A 22,228-nucleotide genomic window follows, 5' to 3' on the forward strand; every position below is an offset into this window, starting at 1 on the left:
CATCAACCAAAACTAAGTTTCATTGTACACCGTGTGCCTTGTGTAATTAAAGTACAATTAAAATAACCCTCCGTTTGTATAACAGAACTGTGGAACATGTTGATGCAGTTTGGAGGCAGTTCTTACACGGGCTCAAGAGATTTGACCTTTGACCTGCCCCTCCCTGAGTTCCTGCTCATGCCATTAATAATGCAAGTCTGGCGCTGCTGTGACTACCTGTAGTGAGACAAAGCTGTTCGGGTCCGTGTGCTGTGTCTCCCTACGGCGTCTCCTCTGTGTGTGTGTGTGTGTACGTAGTTCTGCTAGCCACTGAAGACAATCACAATTTGGAGTACATGCACTTTACCCGACATCTTGTCCTTGGGTTTGGCCTGTTGGAACAGACATGCCCTGATGATAATAATGTCACTTGTATGTCATCTGACCGATAAGTAGGACTCTTTGATTTGTCGCTTATTCAGAGCGTCTTCCAAAGAATTAATTGCTTTAATTATTGGGAGAAGGCTTTTACCGTCTACCCCCAGTGCTAAGTGGACTGACGGACGGATATAGAAGCACTGCGTGTTTGATTAAAGAGCAGGGGGAGCAGGTATAATTGGGCTCTTTTACTGCTGCTGTGAGGTGCCATGGAGACCCTCAGAGGAGAACACAATTAATCCCGTAGAGGAGCACCTAGAGCATTATGTACTGAAGTGGGTGAGTGGTGTGGGTGTGAGCCTGGGGCAGCGGTATCAGCCGTGGGTGTGTGCGTGTGTGTGTGTGTGTGTGTGTGTGTGTGTGTGTGTGTGTGTGTGTGTGTGTGTGTGTGTGTGTGTGTGTTTGGGTCTGAGGGACCACTCCTCTGAGGAGTGAGGTCATCTCACACTCAGGACAGGGCGGAGTTTTCCCTCCTGCTGACTCTGGTCCTCGCCTGTGTGCTTGTGGGGCTTGTTGGGGCTGCAGGGATCCGAACCCGAGTCCGTCAACGGTCCCGCTGTGGAAGGCGCGCCCGCCGGGGACGCCCAGACGACGGCGTCGCGCCCGGACCCCTCCGCCACGCTGCCCATCAAGGGCAGCCCCGAGATGCCAGTGCCCGCGGCCATCGAGGGCCTGCTCTGCCGCAAGCAGGAGATGGAGGCTCACGGCAAGAAGGCAGCCAGCAGGTCAGAGGCATGGGAGGGAGGGGCAGGGGGCGGGGCTCCCTGCTCAGCACTGTCTGGGCCTCAGCGGGTGGGGAGGGCATCAATTACTGTTGTAATGGAATTCATCAGTTACATCCGTCTTTTACAATCTACCATGTTCAACACACACTCACTGTTGTGCACACTCTCTCTCTTTCTTTTCTCTTTCCTGTGCATAACGCCTGTGTTCCTGTGCGCTCAGGTCCTGGCAGAACGTGTACTGCGTCGTTCGCAAGGGAAGCCTGGGCTTCTACAAGGACAGCAAGGGCGCGATCAGCGGCATCCCCTACCACGGCGAGGTGCCCATCGGCCTGGCCGACGCCACCTGCGAGGTCGCCAACGACTACAAGAAGAGGAAACACGTCTTCAAGCTCCAGTGAGTGGCCTGGGGGGACCGGGGGTGCTGGGGGAAAGGAGAGCGCGGGGGGGCATGGACCTAGGGCCAGAGTAAGTAAGACCGCTGAATGTGTCGAATTCTTTTCCCGGCGTTTCCAATGCTAACGCTACGTCTCTCCCTCTCTCTGTGACCGCAGGCTGAACGATGGGAAGGAGTACCTCTTCCAAGCAAAAGATGAGGTGAGCGCCGCACGTCCTCATTAGTCTGTACAAAATGGAAGACCTGTGTATACGATTCTGTGTGGGGGGTCTGAGGCATTTTGTGGTAGCAGGACTTTTGGTCTGCGAAAAAGTACCCCTCCAGAAATGTACGTGAGTTTTGGAAAATCTTGGAAGATGTTAACTAATGGGTGTATTGCAACAATACTTGGAAGTATACCTGGTACATAGTATTTATAAAGTTGGTACATATTCATTTGTGTTTATTGATTTTGTTCCCTTATCTATGTGAATTATGGCCGTTTCTGTTCAAAGCGATAATGTATATTATGAGATAATGGAGTCTTTTGCATGAATTGTGCTATATAAAGTTTGACTGATTGAGTCTGATGAGTGCAACTCTCTGTCCTTCTCTTTGTCCCTCAGGCTGAAATGAGCTCCTGGATCCAGGCCGTCACCTCGTCCATCCAGACGGGGGAGGGCGGAGCCGGGAACCATTCCCCCATGGGCCCCAAAGTCCTGAGCCGGGCCATGACCATGCCCCCCATCTCCCCCAGCTCCGGGGAGGCCGGGGGGGTGACCATGCGCAGTAAAGAGGGCAAGGAGGGCAAGGACCGCGAGAAGCGCTTCAGCTTCTTCGGCAAGAAGAAATAGCCGAGGAGCGCGTTAGCGCTAAAAAAGCTAGCGGACGGACCGAATCGGGCAGAAAGGAAAAGCAAACGCTCGTCGCATTAGAACATCGTCTCTTGAACTTGATTGTGAGCCGTCTCTCCCGCTCATCCTCCAGCTCGCCGAAGGCCCCCTCCTCACTCCATCCAGGCCTGACTAATCACCAACGCATTCTTCCTTCTTTCGTTTTTTTTTTGTTTGTTTGTCTGCTGTCGATTAGCCGGATTTGATTGGCCGAGCTGCCGATGATGTATTGATGAACTGAAACAAACGGAAAGCAAGGAACAGCTGAGCGAGAGAGCTCCAGTCCAGCAGCAATTAGGAAACTGGACGACATTTTGGATCTCTGCTTTCAGGGCCGAGAGCCAGCAGAGCAAGTCCACTTCTGATCCATTCCGTGTTTCTTCTGCTCCTAAGTACAGATTCTTAAGAAACCTGCTCAAACAGTGAGCAGCTAGAGGAACAAGCGCCCGTTCCAAAAGGCGTCGTTCCACTCTAAGGGTGTGCAGAACACCTTAAATAAAACGGTTCAGAGGATGAGATCAGTCTTACGTTCATTTCTCCTCTCATTCATCTCAGTTTTATGTGAAATTGCTTGAAGGACCTTAATTTTATCCTTTATTGCTGTTGTTGGTATTATTTACTTTACTTGCCATTTAATTTTTTTTCTAAAGATTTTCAAGAATGTGTATGTATACATATCTTTGTTACAAAGAAACGATAAACATAAAAAACAACTTGGTAAAACTGTTCTTATGGGACCATGTTGGTCATTGAAATCTTGTTTTTGTTTGGGGTTTTTGTTTGTTTTTTTTTTTTTTTCAAAATACCCACTCTCAAATTATTTTTTTAAGAACAGACTACATTTGAGGATCTACAGAAAGTTTGCCAAAATAGAAATTATTTAGTTGGAAAAATTATATATAAATTTTTTAAAAATCTTGAATCGTATTTTATTTTATTGTTTGGGATTAATTTTGTTTTTCTTTTTCCTAAATGAAATTCTTCCAGTTTGACTGAGCTTGAGCGTTTGAAGTGGTGCATTTTGAAACTATCATTTTCGGCAACTTTGGATGCCAGTTCTTCCTATTCCACGAGGACAAAGGGTGGTGGTTTGGCTAGCTTTGAAGAAGGTTTGGTTTGCGTCTGTAGAGTTTTGAGTTAAACTTCCCTCCTAGATTTCCTTCAGGCTAATTTCTGTCTGTTTCTTTCTCTCTAAAGCGTGGCATTTTTCTTACAGGCTTTGCCAGGGTTTATAACTGTCAAAATCAAAAATGAAATAAAAGAATGAAAAAGACAAAAGTGTGATGAGAGTGGGATGGAAAGGGGAAAGGGAAGGATGGATGGAGGTTTTTTGTTTGGGAAGGTGCAGTTTCAGTTTGCGTATGCAAAGCTGTTCAGGATGATAGGGATAATGATTGGACCCCTAATTTGGAAAGATTAACGGTTTGGTAATGGATTTGCTCATAGCTTTGTCCACAATGTATTTATAAATACATTGAGTAAATATTTTATTATGTATTTAACTCCCATATCTGCGATATTTGCCCCTATCCTTTGCTTATAATTTTCTCACCGTGGACCAAATTGGGAACAAAATTCATCTTGAAGATTTCTAAATTCAGAAATTCTGATGTTTTGCTGTTATTGTGTAGTGTGGGATTGCTTGGGGTCATGCAGAGGTCATTACTGTGTTGTTAGTGCAGTGAACTCGATAAGCACATAACGTTACAGTGTACTGTAGGGGTGTGATGCCAGCAGACTGGCTTCTGGAGAACAGAAGTGATCGCTGATCCATGGTAGCGTGGAGATTGTAAGCTTGGCCGTCTCTAGTTCAGATCTTCAGTGCTTAGTGATGCCCAAGGTGTTCATAAATAATCGGCGAGTGATGCTTGATACTGTGGAACCACTCGTTTTAACCTCTTTCCATTGCCTGGAACACGTAGCACCTGAGGGAGAGGTGGTATCACAAATGTAAATGTTAGAAAGTGAAGATTACCTTCGTCAGAGGAAAATGAATTAAAGGAAAGTGGATGTTTTTTCAGTGAAACAATGGGAATAAGGTCCCTTGGATGTAACTGGCCTCTCTAGTATCCAAATGAGTGGCCTTCACTTCGGTAAATGTGCATTTGTACGAGTGGCTCCTGAGGTAGCAACACTAGGAGGTTCGGCCTTGCATGCTGGGATTGCCTTCTCTCCTACATCTCTCTATTGTGATGTCATCTGTGTGGTATCCAATTAGAATACGCCTGTCACTGTTGAATGGAAGTTGTCAGACCCAGTCCTGTGGATGGCTTGTTCAGCAGCAGGAGCCCTATTTCTCCCGCATACCCCTGCAGGGAATGTTAGCGGTTGAGCTCTCCTGTTAAACCATAGACTCATAGTCTGGCCTCTTTGAGCTCTCCTGTTAAACCGTAGACTCATAGTCTGGCCTCTTTTGCCTTTTCCCGTTGAGGCAAGCCACTTGACCAAGGCTAGAAGAAATGTGTGACCGTAGTGACGATCACCAGGCAGCAAGTTACCAAAGGAACAAGAAAATAGATAATTATCCATTTTGAGCTGGTGAAGTTAAAAGCAGTCATTGTACTTTGAGTGGACTGGCTCGTGACACTCAAGCAATACACCATAAAGCAGGTGAAGACGTTGGGTCCTTCTTGAAGACAAAGCCAGATGAAATCTAAGGCTTGTGTTCTCCCATCCAGTATTATCCTGTATTTGGTCACCCCAACAGCCCCTCACTCCATATCACATGATGTTGTTTTTGAAAAATATAAGTTCCTTTGACTGATTCTCATTCCAAGCTATTAATTCCACTACTATGGGTTATTATTACAATAATTATTACTACTACTACTACTACTACTACTACTACTACTTCAAACTACTACTACAAGTTACTACTGTTACTTATTACTGCAGTTATTACTACTGTTCATTTTCAGGTATGTGTCTGTAATGCCAGACTTTTCCACAATGTTAGCGTGATGTGGAGCATTTTCATTACAGATAGAATAACATTTGTTGACTTGTGTATCTATATGAAATGCTAAAAAAAACGGAAAAAAAAAACAATAAAATATAATTTAAAAGAAAAATTGAGAATCCTTAGGAGCTGTTATTTATTTCTTTGTGATCATAATAAAACTGGTACGTTCCATGAAATTTATTTTGGAATAACTTATTATTAGCCTGTTCTTTTTTGTTACTGGTTCCCCTGTTAAAAACTGCATTTTGAAAAGACTTCTTTTCTTTGTTGTTAGAGGGGGTTGGTGATGTTATGAATCATGTCCATTATTAGACACCACTCTTTCTTTAAGGTTGGTTTGGGTAGGACCTGTTAAGGTATCACTACCGAACGTCTCATGCTGTCCTGAGTAGAAAATGAGTATATTGAAACGGGAGGGACTGGTTTCACTGTAGTCTGATCTCATATGTCCTTCCGCAGTGTAATGCCAGTGTGTGGAATTCTGCCTTAAAGGATAACTGCAACGCTATATTCATTTGAAAAGATTTGCACCGTAGAGCATGTTTTAAAAATGATTATACCCACACCCCCTCTTTTTTTTTTTTTGATTCACTTTGTTTCAAGATGGGAAATCTAACCTGATTCTTAAGCGACAACACAAGACAAACTGAAGCGAAATTCACTGCTTTTCCAGGTGTCATAAGTATGGAGATTGTTACCAGGTGAACTTCATCCTGCACAGCGTTGGTGTGCAGTACAAGCTCATATCCATATCTATAATAATCTGGGTATGGATCTTCTGATTCGCACACGAGTGTCATTGTATGACACGCATGTGATCCTGATTCACAAATCAAACATCATTTCAATCAAACACTATTCTGTTCCAATCAAACGGCCAACCGGGTGTGAATGCATTACTTATGAACAAGCACTTCAACTTGTTCATAAGTAAGATTCAACTTCCAGAAGTTAATTTTGCATTCACTGGCTGCAAACCAACTGCATATATTACAGTGACCTCTATGTTTTACATAGGAGAGCATGCTGCCCAAGCAGTATTTACACAGGCCTGTGTGTAGCGCAGTGCTTCTCTCTCTGCAAGCATGTTCAGGTACATTTCCATTCATGCATTCAGAACAAATGCTATCCCACTGGCAATCTGTTGCAGCACATAGCATTCAATGTTCAGTTTAACTTTAATCTGAATACAGTGAATCAAACATTCAAACAGCCTGGATATATGACTAAATATAGTGTACAATCATAACCATTATGCTTTTTCCATTGTATTGATAACCAAGTAGATGAAGTAGAAAGTTTTTTTTTTCCCTATTTAGGAATATTTACCAAAAGAAATCTTCCCTTTAATAATATAGACCATTCTCCTTTAAATAAATGATATATCCAATTAATTACACATGAAAATGCAAATGGCAAATATGCAGCTTTATTGCTTTTATCACTTCCCCGAGTTCCAAGTACAGTTAACCTTTTTTAATTGGATGAGGCGTAGATCATAGTCTTTTATATGGTTTGCTTCTAAAAATAATGTTTGATTAGCACTTTCAGAACACATTAAAATCCTAAGTCTTGAAGTGCTGTATTGCATTAATGGCAGTTCATTTAATTGTCTGGCAACTTGGTTAATGCACCAATAATTAATTCTTTTGAGTTGTGGAATGAAAACAAACAGTGAAAAATATGTGCTCTAACATTAATATTGATTTTCTGTGCAAGATGGAACAACAATTAATGACATGTTAAGATAGACTGGATTAAACAGGGTTTATAGTCAATTAAACCATCTTTTAAAATATTGGGTTGCCCAGTTCCCATTCCTCCTTCAGTTCCAGAAGGCCAGCCACAAGCCTGTACGCTTTCCCAAACGTATAGCTCACTCCATTGTTTCATGCTAAAGTCCTCCAGCTGACCTTCCACAGCTAAAGGTGATTGACTGGGTGACTGGCGAGCAATGGTGATAACCAGCCGACTGAATGTCTCCCTCTGAAACACTCCCAGCCAGTCTCCACTGGCACTGCCCAGATGCCACTAATCCAAGCCACAGAGCACACCAGTATTCTGCATGGAAGTTCCTCCTTGTTATGCCATTTGAGTGCCCCACACAAAGTAATGCATTCTGTTACCTTGTCTTTTTAAAAACATTATTTAATGAAAATGCAAAATGACAAGAAAAGTGGGTAATGCATAGTAAATACCCTTGTAGTTTGTTCTGGTTTTAGATTTGGTGCTTTGTGCTTCTATAAACTGGTGGGGTTGTGAGATAGCTGTAGAACTGCAATGTCAGTAGGTAAGTGTAATGTACTGATTTACTTTTATAAGCAGAAAGCTCTGCATTGGGTGTGAGTCTGGCTCCCTGTGGATTTGCTGATTGGCTGGGCTGAGTTTGAGGTGATGAGGCTCTCTATTGGCTCTCACTGTACTGAACTCTGTAGAGTCCTCTGGTTCCACACTTCACCTGCCCACTCAACACCCTCGCAGCACCACGAACGTTCATCCCTTGGGAATGGGGCGATGAACTCTGCTTCAATGGCGCCAGCAGGTGGCGCTGTTGCACCTTTGCGATTACAGTAGATTCTTCATCACCTCTGCGTTTCTGCTTGTCGCTGAATCAATATAAAATTGCCCTCAGTGCCGCATCGGTGTTATTCAATAGCGACACTCCCAGTGACAGAAAGGTTAATAATGAGGAGAGAGAGGAGGCCACCAAGCCCTGTTGTTCTCTGCTGAACCCTGGGCCTGAAGTGTCTGATGCACTCTTTAATGTTCCAGCCAATCGGAGGAAAGTGAGTCGAGCGTCTCCCTCCTGTGTTCTTATAAGGGCTGGCAGTGAAACTCCTGTTGCACGGCCTCTGATGGCCTTCTAGACATCTAGCCACAGTTCTCAGGTCAATAAGACATGATGCTGTCAGTGGCTTTGGCCTGTCAATAGCATATTATGTTAGCTTGTCCCAACAACACACTAGATGCCAAAAGGGTCAGTGAGAAATATAAATCTCTCCTGATCTAGTCCTCTTGTAGTACTGTGTGGCTTATAGAGTGTACAGTTCATACTGGTATACAGTTGACTATGGGTGCTCTATCAAGGGCTCTAGTAGCAATGGTCCTTGTTTAATTTGGACTGGAACAGTAGTTGCTTGAGAGACATGATTGGCACTTCAGAGGTGTAGGTAATAAGGTGAAAATAAGTATTTAAAAAAATATCCTGTCAGTGTGGCTTCGGGTGACACCTGTCTCTTGCACTTTTTCTCATTTTCCAGTGACTGCTAGACCTATTTCTTGATCAATAGTCCAGCCCTGAAGCTTGTTTTCACTCCAGTGTGCCCATAGAACCATTTCAGTCAGCCCACCAAGATAGAGAGCATTCAACCCAGGTTAGTGGATGGAACGTGAACCTATAGGGTGAGATGGGTGTCCCTGGCTACAACCTAGAGAAACGTGAGTGATTGGGCGAGGTTTGCAGCGTGGTGAATTCCTGTTCGGGAATGTACATCACTCCCGTCGTTTGAGGCAGCGGCTTTTTAACGGACACAGTGATCTCGCATCCTCGCTCCGCATCAGCTAGATGCGGCTCAGCCCGTCTGTCCGTGTGAAGCGCACACCTCCCCCTCTTCATCTGCGCGCTGTCTGTCAGCGCGGCACTGTTTCCTGGGCAACTTTTCCGCCTTCCTTTCGTAACACGCCGTTTAACTCTTAATAGGTTAGAAGCAATCTGCGCCAAACATTGATTTTGCGGTTACCCTAACTACGGATACCGCGCTCCGCTCACTCGCGGCCTCTCTCGCCCGCTCTGACATCACACTGACGCACTCTATTTATTCACACCTCATCCTTCTATTTCTGCTCATCTCACAAATAAACAGGAATGGGCTCGCTGTTTCCTGACAGACCACTTACTCCGTGCCTTTAAGCAAGCGGCCGATGGGAAAGCACAAATAGACAATACCTCTGTAAGAGATGAAGTGGAAAGGAAAGTTGACGCTATGTTTTCAAGGGTTGCTCTTGGTTATCCATCCACGGACACGGAAATTGAGAAACACATATTGGGCCCCCGACATAAAATGCACTCAAATGATCCCCGGTGATTCATATGTACTCGTCACGTGATGATTGAAGAGAGAGGGGTAACCTAGGAATGAAGATTCTCAATGAGGTGGACATGGGAAGGGAGGGAGGGGGAGGAGTAAATATCCATTTAGAGCAAGTGCAAATGGAGCAGAATTTCATGCATATGCATATGAGAAAGGCGAGGTGACCGTGAATTTTGGGGATTTTATAATGTATTTCTGAATGAGACAGTGATGAACACCGGAGAGCAACACCGGAAGCGAATGTAGTGCACTGTCCATTCAGCACCGCAAGAGGGCTGCAGGACCTCGGAGAGCACCAGACATACTCAATCCAATGGTGGCAGCTGTGGCTTGCTGTGAATGATCGATAGTTGCTGGATTTTGTCAAATCACTGGCTTCATATAAAAGCTCAGCTCTCAAGCCTTTAAGAAGAGAGAGCTCTTTGCAGGGTTTATTTCAAGTGTCACATGGTTTTTGAAACTTGTGATGCCTGCATTTGGCATCATCTTTTCCGATTAGTAACATTCTTTTGTGCTGATTGTTTCTTTTCAATAGTGTTAATGTCCTCACATGCACATTTCTTTGCAGTGTCTGACTACCACAGCAACCAGTGAAAAGCCTGGTTTTGGTCCACTGCTTACCCACCCACAGTGTGAAAAAGGCTAGCACTTTAAGCATGATTGTACTGCAACACAAATGCATGCTGAATAGGGACAATGTGAGCAGGAGCTTTCATCTGCCCTGACAGACGAACGAATGGGGCAGTGCAGCACTGTCACACTAAAAAGATCTCTGGTAAGGAATGTTTTAAGAGTTGAATTAGCCTTTATGGGAAATGCTGGTAGCACTGTATCAAGGAAGAGGAGGAAAGCCAGTGAGCAAGGATGGAGTGCCTTCTGAAGAAAACACTGACTGGCTGCATTAAAAATGCTGAGAGAAAGGGGAGGGGCAGAGGAGGAGACTGACAGGAGAGCATCAGTAGACTTGCTCAAACACAAATCAGACCCAGATAATCCTGGAGAGAAGGAGGAGGGGACCAGGAAAGGCTGTGGGGTGCCGTTGCTGAATCACACAGAGTCCAGTTCCTGGGGATTTTTGTTTCTGAAGAAGTGCTGCTTTTATGTGATGTGTGGCTGAATTGTGATGAAAGACTGCCTTATCACAGGACTGCTAGCCCTCATGAAATATGAGTCACTCCGTTGTGGCATCACCAGTCCTGCTGGACCGTGACCTGACTCTGCTGCTACAAGTCCCGCTGAACCAAGAGCAGATGCTTCAGTCTTCAGAGTGAGGGATGTCTCAGTTCTGTAACTCACTACCAGAGAACAACGCCTTCTACCAAGACCCGAGACACTTGTGATACCTAGGTGTGAGGTGAGTGTGTGTGTATGTGTGTGTGTGTGTGCATAGACTATGTTTATGTGTGCGACTTTGTGGCTGTCAATCTGTACTGTTACGGACCTATCTCTGTGAGTGTGATAGAATATTGATCAGACTCATGCTGTGGGGAATTCTGGTCTTATTGTAAAAACATTTAAGTCCTCCCCAGCTGGGAGATGTGTTAGCTTATTACATCCAGCCTCTGAAATTATAGGGATTCATTTTGCATGCTCTGTTCATAAGAGCCTCTTAAGAACTATGACTAAGAAAGAAGAGATTGATAGAGAGGGATTCAAAAACACACAGAACATGTAAAATCCTGGTAGTGTTTGATTTTCTGTCTGATGGTGTGTTCCTCTGGCTGGTGATGTCATATCACACAGTATGAAAGTGTGTAGCTTTGTTTAGAATGCCTTATATGCACCGTGCAGCAGTACAGCCGTAGGAAGGGAGCGCACAACTATTTTAAAGACACATATCATGCAAAGTCCCGAAAGGCATCCAGATGATGCAGAATCTCTGCTGTTCCGGCAGTAATGGAAGATCAAAGCCCTGCTGTAAACCTTGAGAGAGGAGAGAGAGGAGTGGGCAGTCTGGTTATTCACAGACTGCTTGCTCAAATACTGTTGTCTTTCTTATCTGTCAAAGGCAGGTACTCCCACTGCACTGCTCCAATATGCACCGGACAGACTTTACATCGGCTCTCCTTTGAGCTACAGAGCAAGCTTTCTAACACCTCACACCACAGCAAGCACTCCTTAGTAAGCATGTCAGTTTCACCACCTCTTTTTAATTTGTCCCCCTCTCAATGAGCCTGACCTATATTCCAGAGTCTTGCTCTCTTGCTCTCTTTTTGCCTGTCTGACCATTTTGCACCTAGTGGTGTAAGAATGACGAGTGCGCGTTAGGGGACCAGGGCTCCCGCGGTCAGTGCTGGAGGGTGTATGATTGTCGCGATCGATGTTGCCGCTGAGGGAATCAAAGTGGCACTGGTACCTTTGCCATCGTGGCTGTTACATCAGCTGCGGACAGATCGCACTGAGTGGTGCACCTGTGAGTGGAACACAAGCCTCCTGGGACTTCAGGAAGAGAGTCCAGCCTATACCCTTTTTTCCCAAGGCATACGGAGAGATTGGGATTTAAATATAATCAGAATAAAAGCCACGAACCCGCGCTAAAGAAACAAGCCAAATAAATTCAATCTCACGGTGCGTAGGCTGCTCAAAGTGATCATAAAAATAGAAAGATGGGAGCTCGTGCTCAAAATAAAATTTTTTAACATCATACGTATCTTGGCAACAAGCCCTGTATTGCGAACACTGAAGACAAACGTGTTTTGACCTCAGCCGTCCTCAGTGCCTCCAGACCAAGATATAAAAAATTTAATTTTGAATGTGAGCCACCATATTTCTATTTTCAAACATATAATCAAGCAACTAGGCTGTGGACATGCTTTAACGCTGCAGTCATTACAGTACCTATACCGTCACAGCCAAGGGCCCCACAGCAGCACACCTGCTTGGGTATAAACCCATGGTTTATCCGAGGCACGAATGCTTATGCCTGTTCTGAGTGCTTTATTTAAATGTTCCTCTGTTTCCACACTGGGAATTTCCCTGTGTGATCACCCGCCATCTGAACACTGAGTGACTGATGCCATGGAAACAGTTCAATTGATCTTGTCATCAATTTGATATTTCTTCGAGCAAATTGTGCCTCATTAAGCCCTGACATTTTTGGGTAGTTGCGTAGTTTCCTCTAACTGATGTTTGTTGCTTTTTGGAAATATTCTCACTGGACACATTTGTCCACTAATCAACAGCATTTTAACTCTACCCATCTGTGCGATCCTCACAGTCCTGAAGGCTGAAGAAGATCCCTCACCTCCTCTAATGGAGGACCCCTGTCCAGGGCTGGCCGAATACTTTGACCTCCAGTCCTTTCCAGGGAACCACTCGGCGTGGAACGGGAGCTGCGACTACGCCTACGCCCTCGGGGGCGGGGACGGGAGCGATCTGGAGACGGGGGACCACGCCCACCTCCCCGCCCGCGTCTTCATCGGCGTGGCCCTGGCGGCCATCATGCTGGTGTGTGGGCTGGGCAACAGCCTGTTCGTCACCGCCCTGGTGAGCTGCCGCAAGCTGCGCAGCGTCACCAACCTGCTGATCGCCAACCTGGCCGTGTCCGACCTGCTGGTGGCGCTGGTGTGCTGCCCCTTCGAGATGCACTACTACGTGGTGCAGGAGCTGTCCTGGAGCTTCGGGCCCCATCTCTGCTCGGCCGTCACCTACCTGCGGTCCGTCTCGCTCTACGTCTCCACCGACGCCCTGCTGGCCATCGCCATGGACCGGTGAGCGCCTGCCTAACCCTGAACGTAACACTAACTCTAAAGCCTAACCCTGACCCTAACACTAACTCTAAAGCCTAACCCTGACCCTAAAGGCTAACCCTGACCCTAACACTAACTCTAAAGCCTAACCCTGACCCTAAAGGCTAACCCTGACCCTAACACTAACTCTAAAGCCTAACCCTGACCCTAAAGGCTAACCCTGACCCTAACACTAACTCTAAAGCCTAACCCTGACCATAAAGGCTAACCCTGACCCTAACACTAACTCTAAAGCCTAACCCTGACCCTAACACTAACTCTGAAGCCTAACCCTGACCCTAAAGGCTAACCCTAGCCCTAACACTAACTCTAAACCCATGCGCTACTCTTTACTCTATCTATGCTGTGGATTTCCATCTTTGCTTAGTGTCATAAGGTGCCCTCTTAAGATAACAGGGTGGTACAGCTGCCCCAGGGTCTTACTTTATAAAAGCATTGTATTTGGTAAAACAGTTATAATACAAGGGGTCTGTGCAGTCACTGACTTTAAAACATAGACAGTGTATTGCTGATAATTTCCAGCTGCTAACATTGCCACTCCTACTGACACAAGCACACACAGGCACAGTCACACACAGACACGCCCACATACGGGGCACACCCACACACAGGCACGCCCACATTTACATTACATTCATTTAGCAGACGCTTTTATCCAAAGCGACGTACAAAAGTGCATTTTCATGATCGTAGACAACTGCTGAACACGGGTTCAATAAGGTACAAATTACTTATTTTGTAAAGCTATTTCTAGCCGAGAACAAAGAACACTATCCTGGTCTGACATCTGCAAAGCCAAACTAGGCAGAAGAATAAGCTAGAGTATTAGGACAAATACAATTTACCAAGAAGTGCAGGGATGGGGCAACATGTAACAAGTGACAGGAAAAAGGGTTTTTTTTTTTTTTTTTTTTATTTTATTTTTTTTTTTAATATATATATATATATACACAGCGTGGTGGTGGTTATTCTAGGTATAGTCTGAAGAGATGAGTCTTCAGGCCACGGCGGAAGATGGATAGTGAGGGGGAGGTTCGGAGAGGGACGGGGAGTTCGTTCCACCACTGGGGAGCTAGGGTGGAGAAGCTCTGTGATCCCTTTGGGCGGGTGGGAGGGGTTGCAAGACGCCCTGCTGCCGCAGAGCGGAGTGGTCGAGCAGGCACATAGAATTGAGTCATATCCTGCAAGTAGATAGGGGCTGTCCTGTTGGCGGCAGTGTAGGCAAGGGTCAGGGCTTTGAATCGGATCCTAGCAGCGACCGGTAGCCAGTGAAGTGATCGCAGTGATCGCACATACAGACACGCCTACATGCGGACACACCCACACACACAGGCACGCCCACATACAGGCACACCTACACACATAGACACACCCACGTACAGGCACGCCCACATACAGGCACACCCACACACACTGACCTGCTGCAGTGCCCACATTAGCCCCTGCTCCAGCCCCCCTGTCTGCCCTGTGCCACCCCTCGGGATTCATCTCACAGTGGGGCTAATTGATGCTGTTCCATCAAGGATGCTCAGTGCTGAGAGGTTCAACTGGGTTAAATTAGATATGCAAAACACTCATTGTCTGTGTGTGTGTGCGTGTGTGTGTGTGCGCAGTAGGGTTTCTGATAGAATGAATGACAGTGACATCTTCACCAGCTTCACTTCATTGGTAGATTTCCTGAGATTAACTGTCAAGTGTGTGCCTGATGGTGCATTTTGAGATTTTACTTAATACTCTACTACTTAAAACTTTAAGTCCAAAGGAAGCTGCTCATCCTCTTGTTTGTTTACCAATAGCATCAAGTGCATTTGTGTCAGGAATCTCTTCAAGCCACTTTATCTCTCTCTGTATTTGTATAACTAGTTATAGCCTCTCTCTCTCTCTCTCTCTCTCTCTCTATTCAACAAGTACCTGGTCTCTATGTAACAGGTACTTTGTTCTAGTGTCCCTCTCTCTATGTCACAAGTACCTGGTTATAGTGTCCCTCTTCATGTCACAGGTACCTGGTTATAGCTTTTCTCTCTATGCCATAGTTATTGGGTTATAGTGTCCCTGTCTCTATGTAACAGACAGTTGGTTATAGTCCCTCTCTATGTCACAGGTACCTAGTTATAGTGTCTCTCTCTATGTCACAGGTACCTGGTGATTGTGCACCCACTGAAGCCCAGGATGAGCTCCCACAGGGCCTGCTGTGTCCTGGGCAGCATCTGGCTCTTCTCCCTGCTGGTGGCCCTGCCCTCCGCCTACTTCAGCACCCAGACCCAGTTCGGCGCCCTCCGCGGGTCGCTGGGCAACAAGGCTTACTGCGTCCAGATCTGGACGGCCGACAAGGCGGCGCTCTACAAGACCTACTTCCTCTTCCTGTTCGTCGCCCAGTTCCTCCTGCCTGTGCTGACGATGTCGGGGTGCTACGTCCAGATCTGCCACGCGCTGTGGTTCAAGAACCTGCCGGGGTTCCAGACGGAGCAGATCCGCGGGCGTCTGAAGGCCAGGAGGAAAACGGTTCTGGTGCTCCTGGGCATCCTGTTGACCTACGTCCTGTGCTGGACGCCCTATTACAGCTACTCCATCATCCGAGACTTCTTCCCGGGGCTGCTGGTGCGCTTCACCCACTCGGTCTCTCTCTACTACCTGGTGGAGTGCATCGCCATGAGCAACAGCGTCATCAACACGCTCTTCTTCATCATGGCCAAGAACAAGACCGGCCGCTACATCCGCCGGGCCCTGTTCCGCCGCTGCTCCCTGCGGCCCCGCCTGCACATGCCCGAGAGGACCACCCTGGAGCACCACTCCACCCCACACCCTGTGTCCCACTGATTGGCCAGCATGTGGCCAATCACAGACTACATGTGGACAAATACCTTGCGAGACTATAAAATCACTTCTAGCTGTACATGCAGAGCTGTGCAGCCTTGCCTAGTGTGTACAGACGTCACCTTGTATTGTATCAATGTGCTTTTTGTACGTAAGCGTATGTCTATACACAGAAATGTATATACTGTACATATATTTGTGATATATAGTGAAATGCATTTCTACAACCCACACGCATTCTACCATATTAAGAAAAACACAAGCACTGATTCCTGAGCTGAATTGTACACCCCAGCTATGTATTTATAAACCACCTGATTGGTATTGATGTACCCCCTGCTCTAAATTAAAAGCAGGAGGACAGTGAGCAGAAGCAGACAAGAGTGTTTAAAACCGACTTTACTGTATTATTCTTCTGCAAGCTGGTAAGCAACAAGGGACGGGGACCACAATCACCGTTGCCCTTTTAAAATCTCCTAACTGCCAGACAGAGACATTTAAAGGTCAGGATGTGAATTGGGAATCAGGAAAAGAGGTTGGACAGCCAATATTATTAATGAGGGTAATGCTGTCCTTCAGGAGGCGGAATCTGAATGCTTTGATTTTTTAATTTAATATTGTGTGCGCTGTTACTTCCTGTGCTGAATAAAAAGAAATATGACAGGGGAGGAGAAAGTAGGCACTTTTTGTTATAGAGGTGAAGGTCCACTACTTGAGGAGTGGAGGGGTTAATGAAATGAGCAGATCTAAAGCACACATCTAAAGCACACATTTGGGTCTTATTCCCCATCAAGATTCACTCACGGCATCATTGCCATATCAAGTGTCCTTTTGATACTTAGAATGAGATTATGTATGTGTGTATGTGTGCTGGGGGCGGGGGGCGGTGTGGGATGGAGGGGGGGGCATGTCTTTGAAGTTCTTTTCTGTAACACAGGTACTCATTTTTGCCTTAATTAAATAATACGTACCGACAGTACAAACACATACATGCACGGGCGCACAATGAGCAATTTATTCAAGTGAATTGTGCTGCGTGCATAAATGACATGCTTCATTATGCAAATGAATCCTGTTGATTGCACACGATGAAGAAGAGAATGGGAAGGCTGATGTGGTGAGAGATCAGGATCATGAATACAAAAAGATGAAAGTGGAGGGGCAGGAGGTGGGTGTAGGAGGGCTTGCTCCAAAAAAAACCTTTCTTGTTTCACATTTTCATTCTCCCATGGCGACATGCTCAGTTCAGCAAATTAAGCCATAATTCAGAAGAACTACACGCTGAGTCTCAGTCATAAACAACAACTAATCAATGGCCATCTTGAGCTCTGAATTAGTCAGATGGTTGGATGGCACTGACTGGGAGGCCAGCCAGGAGGATGCTAGTGCAGTCCAACAAAGATACGGTCAGTGTTCGCCAGGCAAGATGTATGAAAAATGGTCAACAGGTATCCCCAACAGTAGAAGTCAATACATCCACTATACACTTGTTAGATTGTTAGGTCGCTGAGAAAGAATTCCACCCACTTGGATAAGCTCAAGTCCCTGAAAGTACAAACCACTTACCATAGAGGACTTGGGCAGAAGGATTCAGCCATTAGCAAACATCCTTTGCTCACAGTCATGATGTCGTGATCTTCACAAATGTGCAATACAGATTTTAGGCAAAAGCATAAATATTAAAATATGGCCACATGCTCCATTACTCTAGACTGCAGAGCAACTTTCCTTGTTTTGCATTGTGGACCTCGATGGAGGATTTTGACAACATCCCTATTGCATTCATAAGGATACAAAGGATAAAATGTACACTCCCTTCACTGCACTGAGACCTTAACCTCTAAAATAATTGAGTGTTACTTTGTTACCGTTTTTATTACCCATTACCCAGATAGGCTTAATGAGGGTGAAAATTCAAATGCATTAGGACAGGATGAAGTAAAAAAATTAAAAAAAAAAAAAAAAAACAGTAGCAGAACTACTACTGAAGTAGTTCCATCTTTAAGAGACAGAAAGCGTGAGAGGGTTTTATGTTCTGAGTGGGTCACACTCTGGGCGGCAAATGACGGGTTTATCTCATGGAATCAGACCCCAAGAGGAACTGTAAAACGGCAGAGAACGGTACACCTTTTTACAGGTTAGGGGAACTATGAACTGCTGCATGAATGGAGTGCATACACTAGACTTAATTGCGGGGAAAGCAATATATTTTACATGAAATCAATGTCCAGACACAAGTGTGACTGTTTTGACTTTGCGTGTCATTTAACTTTTGCTTCTGATTGGTCCAGTTGTGGGTATTTTGTGAAGACTTTTTACCTCAGTCAGGGAAGCATTTTAAAGGGAAAACACAATAACTATGCATTGAATATTACACAAAGTCTGAAAACCTATTACCACAAATCAAATAATGTACTGACCAGCTCAATCTACTTTAAAAGCAGAAAAGGATGTATAAGCAAAATGCAAGCAGTGTATTGATCTGGACAAAGTGCACTATCTAGTGTCATAAATTCAAAATTGCATAAAAATTGATTCGGTAAGATGTGGCCGAGAAAGATGAGTTCTGGCGGACATATCGTGTTGATTTATAACACAGACAAACATCACACCTACCTCTGTAAATTCCATAGTTCATTAAGATCTTATGCCGGAAAATGAATGCTGATATGAGGGCCTCTAGTGGAAATAAGACATTATTACATATAAAATGCAGTTACTTTTCCAAGAGTATTTTACCGAGTTGCTAAATAAAGCTAATTTTGTTGGTCGTGATCTGGTACGTCGTATGGTTAAGGCAATTATCTCAGGATTTGTACACTATCAAGCAAAAAAAACCTCATTCAGTCAGGGTTCCATATTAGAAGTTACTGTCTTGTCGACATCAGAGCGAACTTCAACGAACAAACCACCGTAGTTGGGCTAGTGGGTATCTAAACCTTTTGCCTATCCGTCAGGTGATAACGAGGGAAACATCTGGTAATGGTATATGATGACATCAAACTCGGGCGATAACAAAACTACGGACAATGCCATTATATAGAAATGATGTTTCCCATTCTACGTACAAGAAGCCATTACTGTATTAAAATCTAGAAGGGCCACCCGAAATAAATTAAACCTGCCGGGCGATAATCTTGCTTGAATTGCAGTCACGCGGTCTGGGAAGGCCTTTCATGTTCGCACGAGATGCTTTGTAAGCTAGCTGGCTAGCTAGCCCGCCAAGAAGTACACACTATAACACGCTATAACTAGCTGGCTCGGCTAGATAGGAAGACCAGTCGTTATAATAAGGGTAACATTACAATACAGCAATGCAAAGAGATATACAACAGGTCAGTTGTATGGCTCCCTGGCCATACAGGCTAAATAAAAATATATTCTGAAACAGAATATTGTAAGTATAGAAGTGTAGCGAAGCTAAATTGGGTAACTTTTGGCAACTAGCCGCGAAATCACCTGACTATATCTAGACCTTTCATTTCATCTTTGTATTATTGTGGTGCGTCTGTCTGTGTCAGGTCATCAGGTTTCTGATGACTGAGGTCAGACGGGCACGGAGGCAGGGGTCTGGGAATATGGAAGGTGGGCTTTTAGTCGCTGTGTCAGCAGAGGATGGCGTGTCTTCCCCCGGCAAGTTCAACTGCACAGGTACAGGACAGCAGATCTACGAAAAGAACTGCGTTCTAATTTTGCTTTTTTAAATAAAAAGTATTTTAGCTACGTTTCTCTATCCTGTTTTTAAAACTTTATCATCTAGTTTCTTCCGGTCTCGTGTCTTAACATTGCATGAATGTATCTGTCGGTGGTAACAACCTGCTCTTTCTGGACATGCTCAGTTGCAGCAGCAGGTCGGTGGTGCATTGCGGTCAGCGTGGAAGAGATTAAGCACGGTAAATAATTTGAAAATATGTAAACTTTTATGTGATGAACTGGAGCCTGGCCAAACTGAAGTAAGACTGAGAGGTGTTTGGAAGTAACTGAAGTCCCCTGTACTTTGGCCTGATAAAAAAGCAGTGACAGTAATTCACTCACCTCAGGGATTATGAAAACAACATTTTGTTCCTCATTATATGAAAATGTAAGTGTGTTTTTAAAAAAATTATGTTATGTTAGAGGTGGTGAAGAGGCTGCCCTCCTCTATGGCCCTCAGCTCACCCGTCCACCCAGAGGAGCTCAGTATCTTCTCAGAGACCTGGGGTCCCCTGCGCTTCCTCTTCTCTGCCCAGGTGTGGGCCTTCTGCTCAGAAAACCATGCATTTCAGTGAATGTTTTCCTTGTTTTATTCACTCGTGTTATTCATGTGCGCTCCTCGCTGTCTCTGACGGCATTGGAGCATTAAGGATTGTACGGTATGCACCTTTTGGAAGTTATTTAGGATAACTCGGCTAACTGATGCAGTGCAGTCCATTTGAAATGGATGGATTTGTACAGGCTTACTGTTAGGCCACTTAGGTCTTGTGCCTTCACCTTGTGGGTATGACATAAGCACCATATCTGGTGACTCAAACCCGACACTCTGTCAGTTCCGCCCTCTGATGCACACAAAGAGATTGAAGGCCATATTAATGATGCCATTGCCTAATCTTATTCAGACTAAACTGATCTCAGATCAGCACTCCCACTTTAAAATCCTTTATAAATATGGGCCTGAGTTCTGGATGTTCTGTGCTGATATGGATGTGATATGTGTGTATGTCATTTCCAGGTGGGTGAGGGGAGGCAGGCAGTGAACTCAGACTTCTTAAAGACAGAGCAGTTTTTACACAGACTCAGTTTGGTTTATGGACAGGTAAGAAATGACCCCCCCCCCCCCCCTTGCGCTTATTGCTTCTGAAAATTCATTTAAAAGTCATCACCTAAGAACCGCCCAGTAAGCAAGCATCTGCTGGATCGCTGTCCATCCTGATGGCACGCCACTGTTTTGCAAACTGGCACCATGCTAGGCAACAGGACTATTCTGTAACTATGCATAATTTTACAGCTGCTCCTCATCTTGACTGTCTGCTCACCGACCACCGGTTGTTTGCAAACTGTTGGCGGACCAACAGCTGTAACAACAGCTGGCCACTAGCAGGCCCTGTATTTGTACTATGTGGGCAGCATAAAAACAGGAAAGAATGTAAGGGCTTGATCCCCTAAATCACTGGTACTTAAACATTTTAATATCAGGACCCAAATCAGAAATTTAGTACCTTTCAGAGAGTTGTCAGATACATATGCTAGCTTAGCCTAGTGAACTACAGACTCATTCCGGGACAAACCTCTTACACTCTTGGGTCCCATTTTGGGTCCCGACCCATAGTTTAGGAAACACTGCTTTAAGTCATGTCAGGAATCGATACTGGTAACTGACAAATTTACATGCTAGCTGTTCCTTTAACTTTACACACTTCAAGCTCAGATTTAGTTTGACAGCCACAAAAGTGCCTGTGAGAGCGTCTAGTTCTACACTGTGATTAAAGAGCTGTCTTTATAATAAAACTAGGCCACATACCATTAATCTGTCTGCAAAGGCTGCCTGTCGAGGTTGAGTAGAAATATTTTGGGGGTGCTCAGTAAGTGTGACTGTCACAGATGAAGACACTCTAATGGGTGGACTGTGCACCGAGGGCCATCTGTGCGATGTTTGGAGAAACGTCTGAAGCGTTCAGCAAGTCTTTATGTGTTTGGTCACACGCATCTCTCTTTTAACTCAGGTGGAAATTCACTTCATATTGAAGGTTAACGAAACCGTGTCCAGGCAGGTCTTCAGGTACTCACGTTTTGTTTCTCGATTATTTATTCAGTTTCCGTCTCTCTTTCAAATGCTTTTACGATGCAGTCTTTTTTAATAGCTCTTTAAATGAAGGCATACATTTTGCTATCTGGAGCAGAATTTGCTTCTTTTTAAAATGGACTTATATGAATAAATGCTGGTTAATTTCTGCAGAACACTTAAATCAACAGGTGTGAGCAAGGTGTGAATTCACAGTTCTCCTCTTAAGGTGTTACCCTCGTTCCATATCTGCTCTTACAGTGGCAGGGCAGACAGCAAATTTGTCCTAGAGAGTCGGCATATACTGACAAAGACTGACCTCTATATACGGTGAGTGCTTCTCTGCTTGAACACAACATGACTCCATGGTTACATCTCCAAGGAAAAAGTACGCTGGCAAAGATAACAGCTGAAAGCTGGAGCTTCCACAGATTGCTAGCTAAAGT

The 22,228-nt window shown here is 45.0% G+C and overlaps 2 protein-coding genes across 5 annotated transcripts in view; both read left to right on the forward strand.

Moving 5' to 3' along the window:
• The window catches only part of LOC135250115 (spectrin beta chain, non-erythrocytic 1-like), a 74,571-nt gene extending 69,021 nt beyond the window's left edge, over window positions 1–5,550 (forward strand). For all 4 annotated transcript variants that reach the window (XM_064326080.1, XM_064326081.1, XM_064326082.1 and 1 more), the window contains 4 exons: window positions 943–1,142; window positions 1,363–1,536; window positions 1,694–1,736; window positions 2,142–5,550. In XM_064326080.1, coding sequence (XP_064182150.1) covers window positions 943–1,142; window positions 1,363–1,536; window positions 1,694–1,736; window positions 2,142–2,369 — 645 coding nt within the window. In that variant the 3' untranslated portion in view covers window positions 2,370–5,550. The remainder of the gene's footprint in view (window positions 1–942; window positions 1,143–1,362; window positions 1,537–1,693; window positions 1,737–2,141) is intronic.
• Window positions 5,551–10,169: 4,619 nt separating this feature from the next.
• LOC135250116 (prokineticin receptor 2-like) lies at window positions 10,170–16,690 on the forward strand. Its single transcript, XM_064326085.1, has 3 exons — window positions 10,170–10,815; window positions 12,679–13,171; window positions 15,346–16,690. Exons 2-3 carry the CDS (start codon window positions 12,714–12,716, stop codon window positions 16,025–16,027), a joined length of 1,140 nt encoding a protein of 379 aa, XP_064182155.1. The 5' UTR covers window positions 10,170–10,815; window positions 12,679–12,713; the 3' UTR covers window positions 16,028–16,690.
• Window positions 16,691–22,228: the final 5,538 nt, after the last annotated feature.

This window comes from Anguilla rostrata, chromosome 3 (assembly GCF_018555375.3).
Source record: "Anguilla rostrata isolate EN2019 chromosome 3, ASM1855537v3, whole genome shotgun sequence".
Taxonomy (NCBI): Eukaryota; Metazoa; Chordata; class Actinopteri; order Anguilliformes; family Anguillidae; genus Anguilla; species Anguilla rostrata.

Coding starts and splice junctions, on each gene's coding strand:
- LOC135250116 (XM_064326085.1), top strand. CDS start 12,714: ATGGAGGACCCCTGTCCAGGGCTGGCCGAATACTTTGACCTCCAGTCC. Junction 13,172..15,345: donor CTGGCCATCGCCATGGACCG/GTGAGCGCCTGC, acceptor TCTATGTCACAG/GTACCTGGTGATTGTGCACC.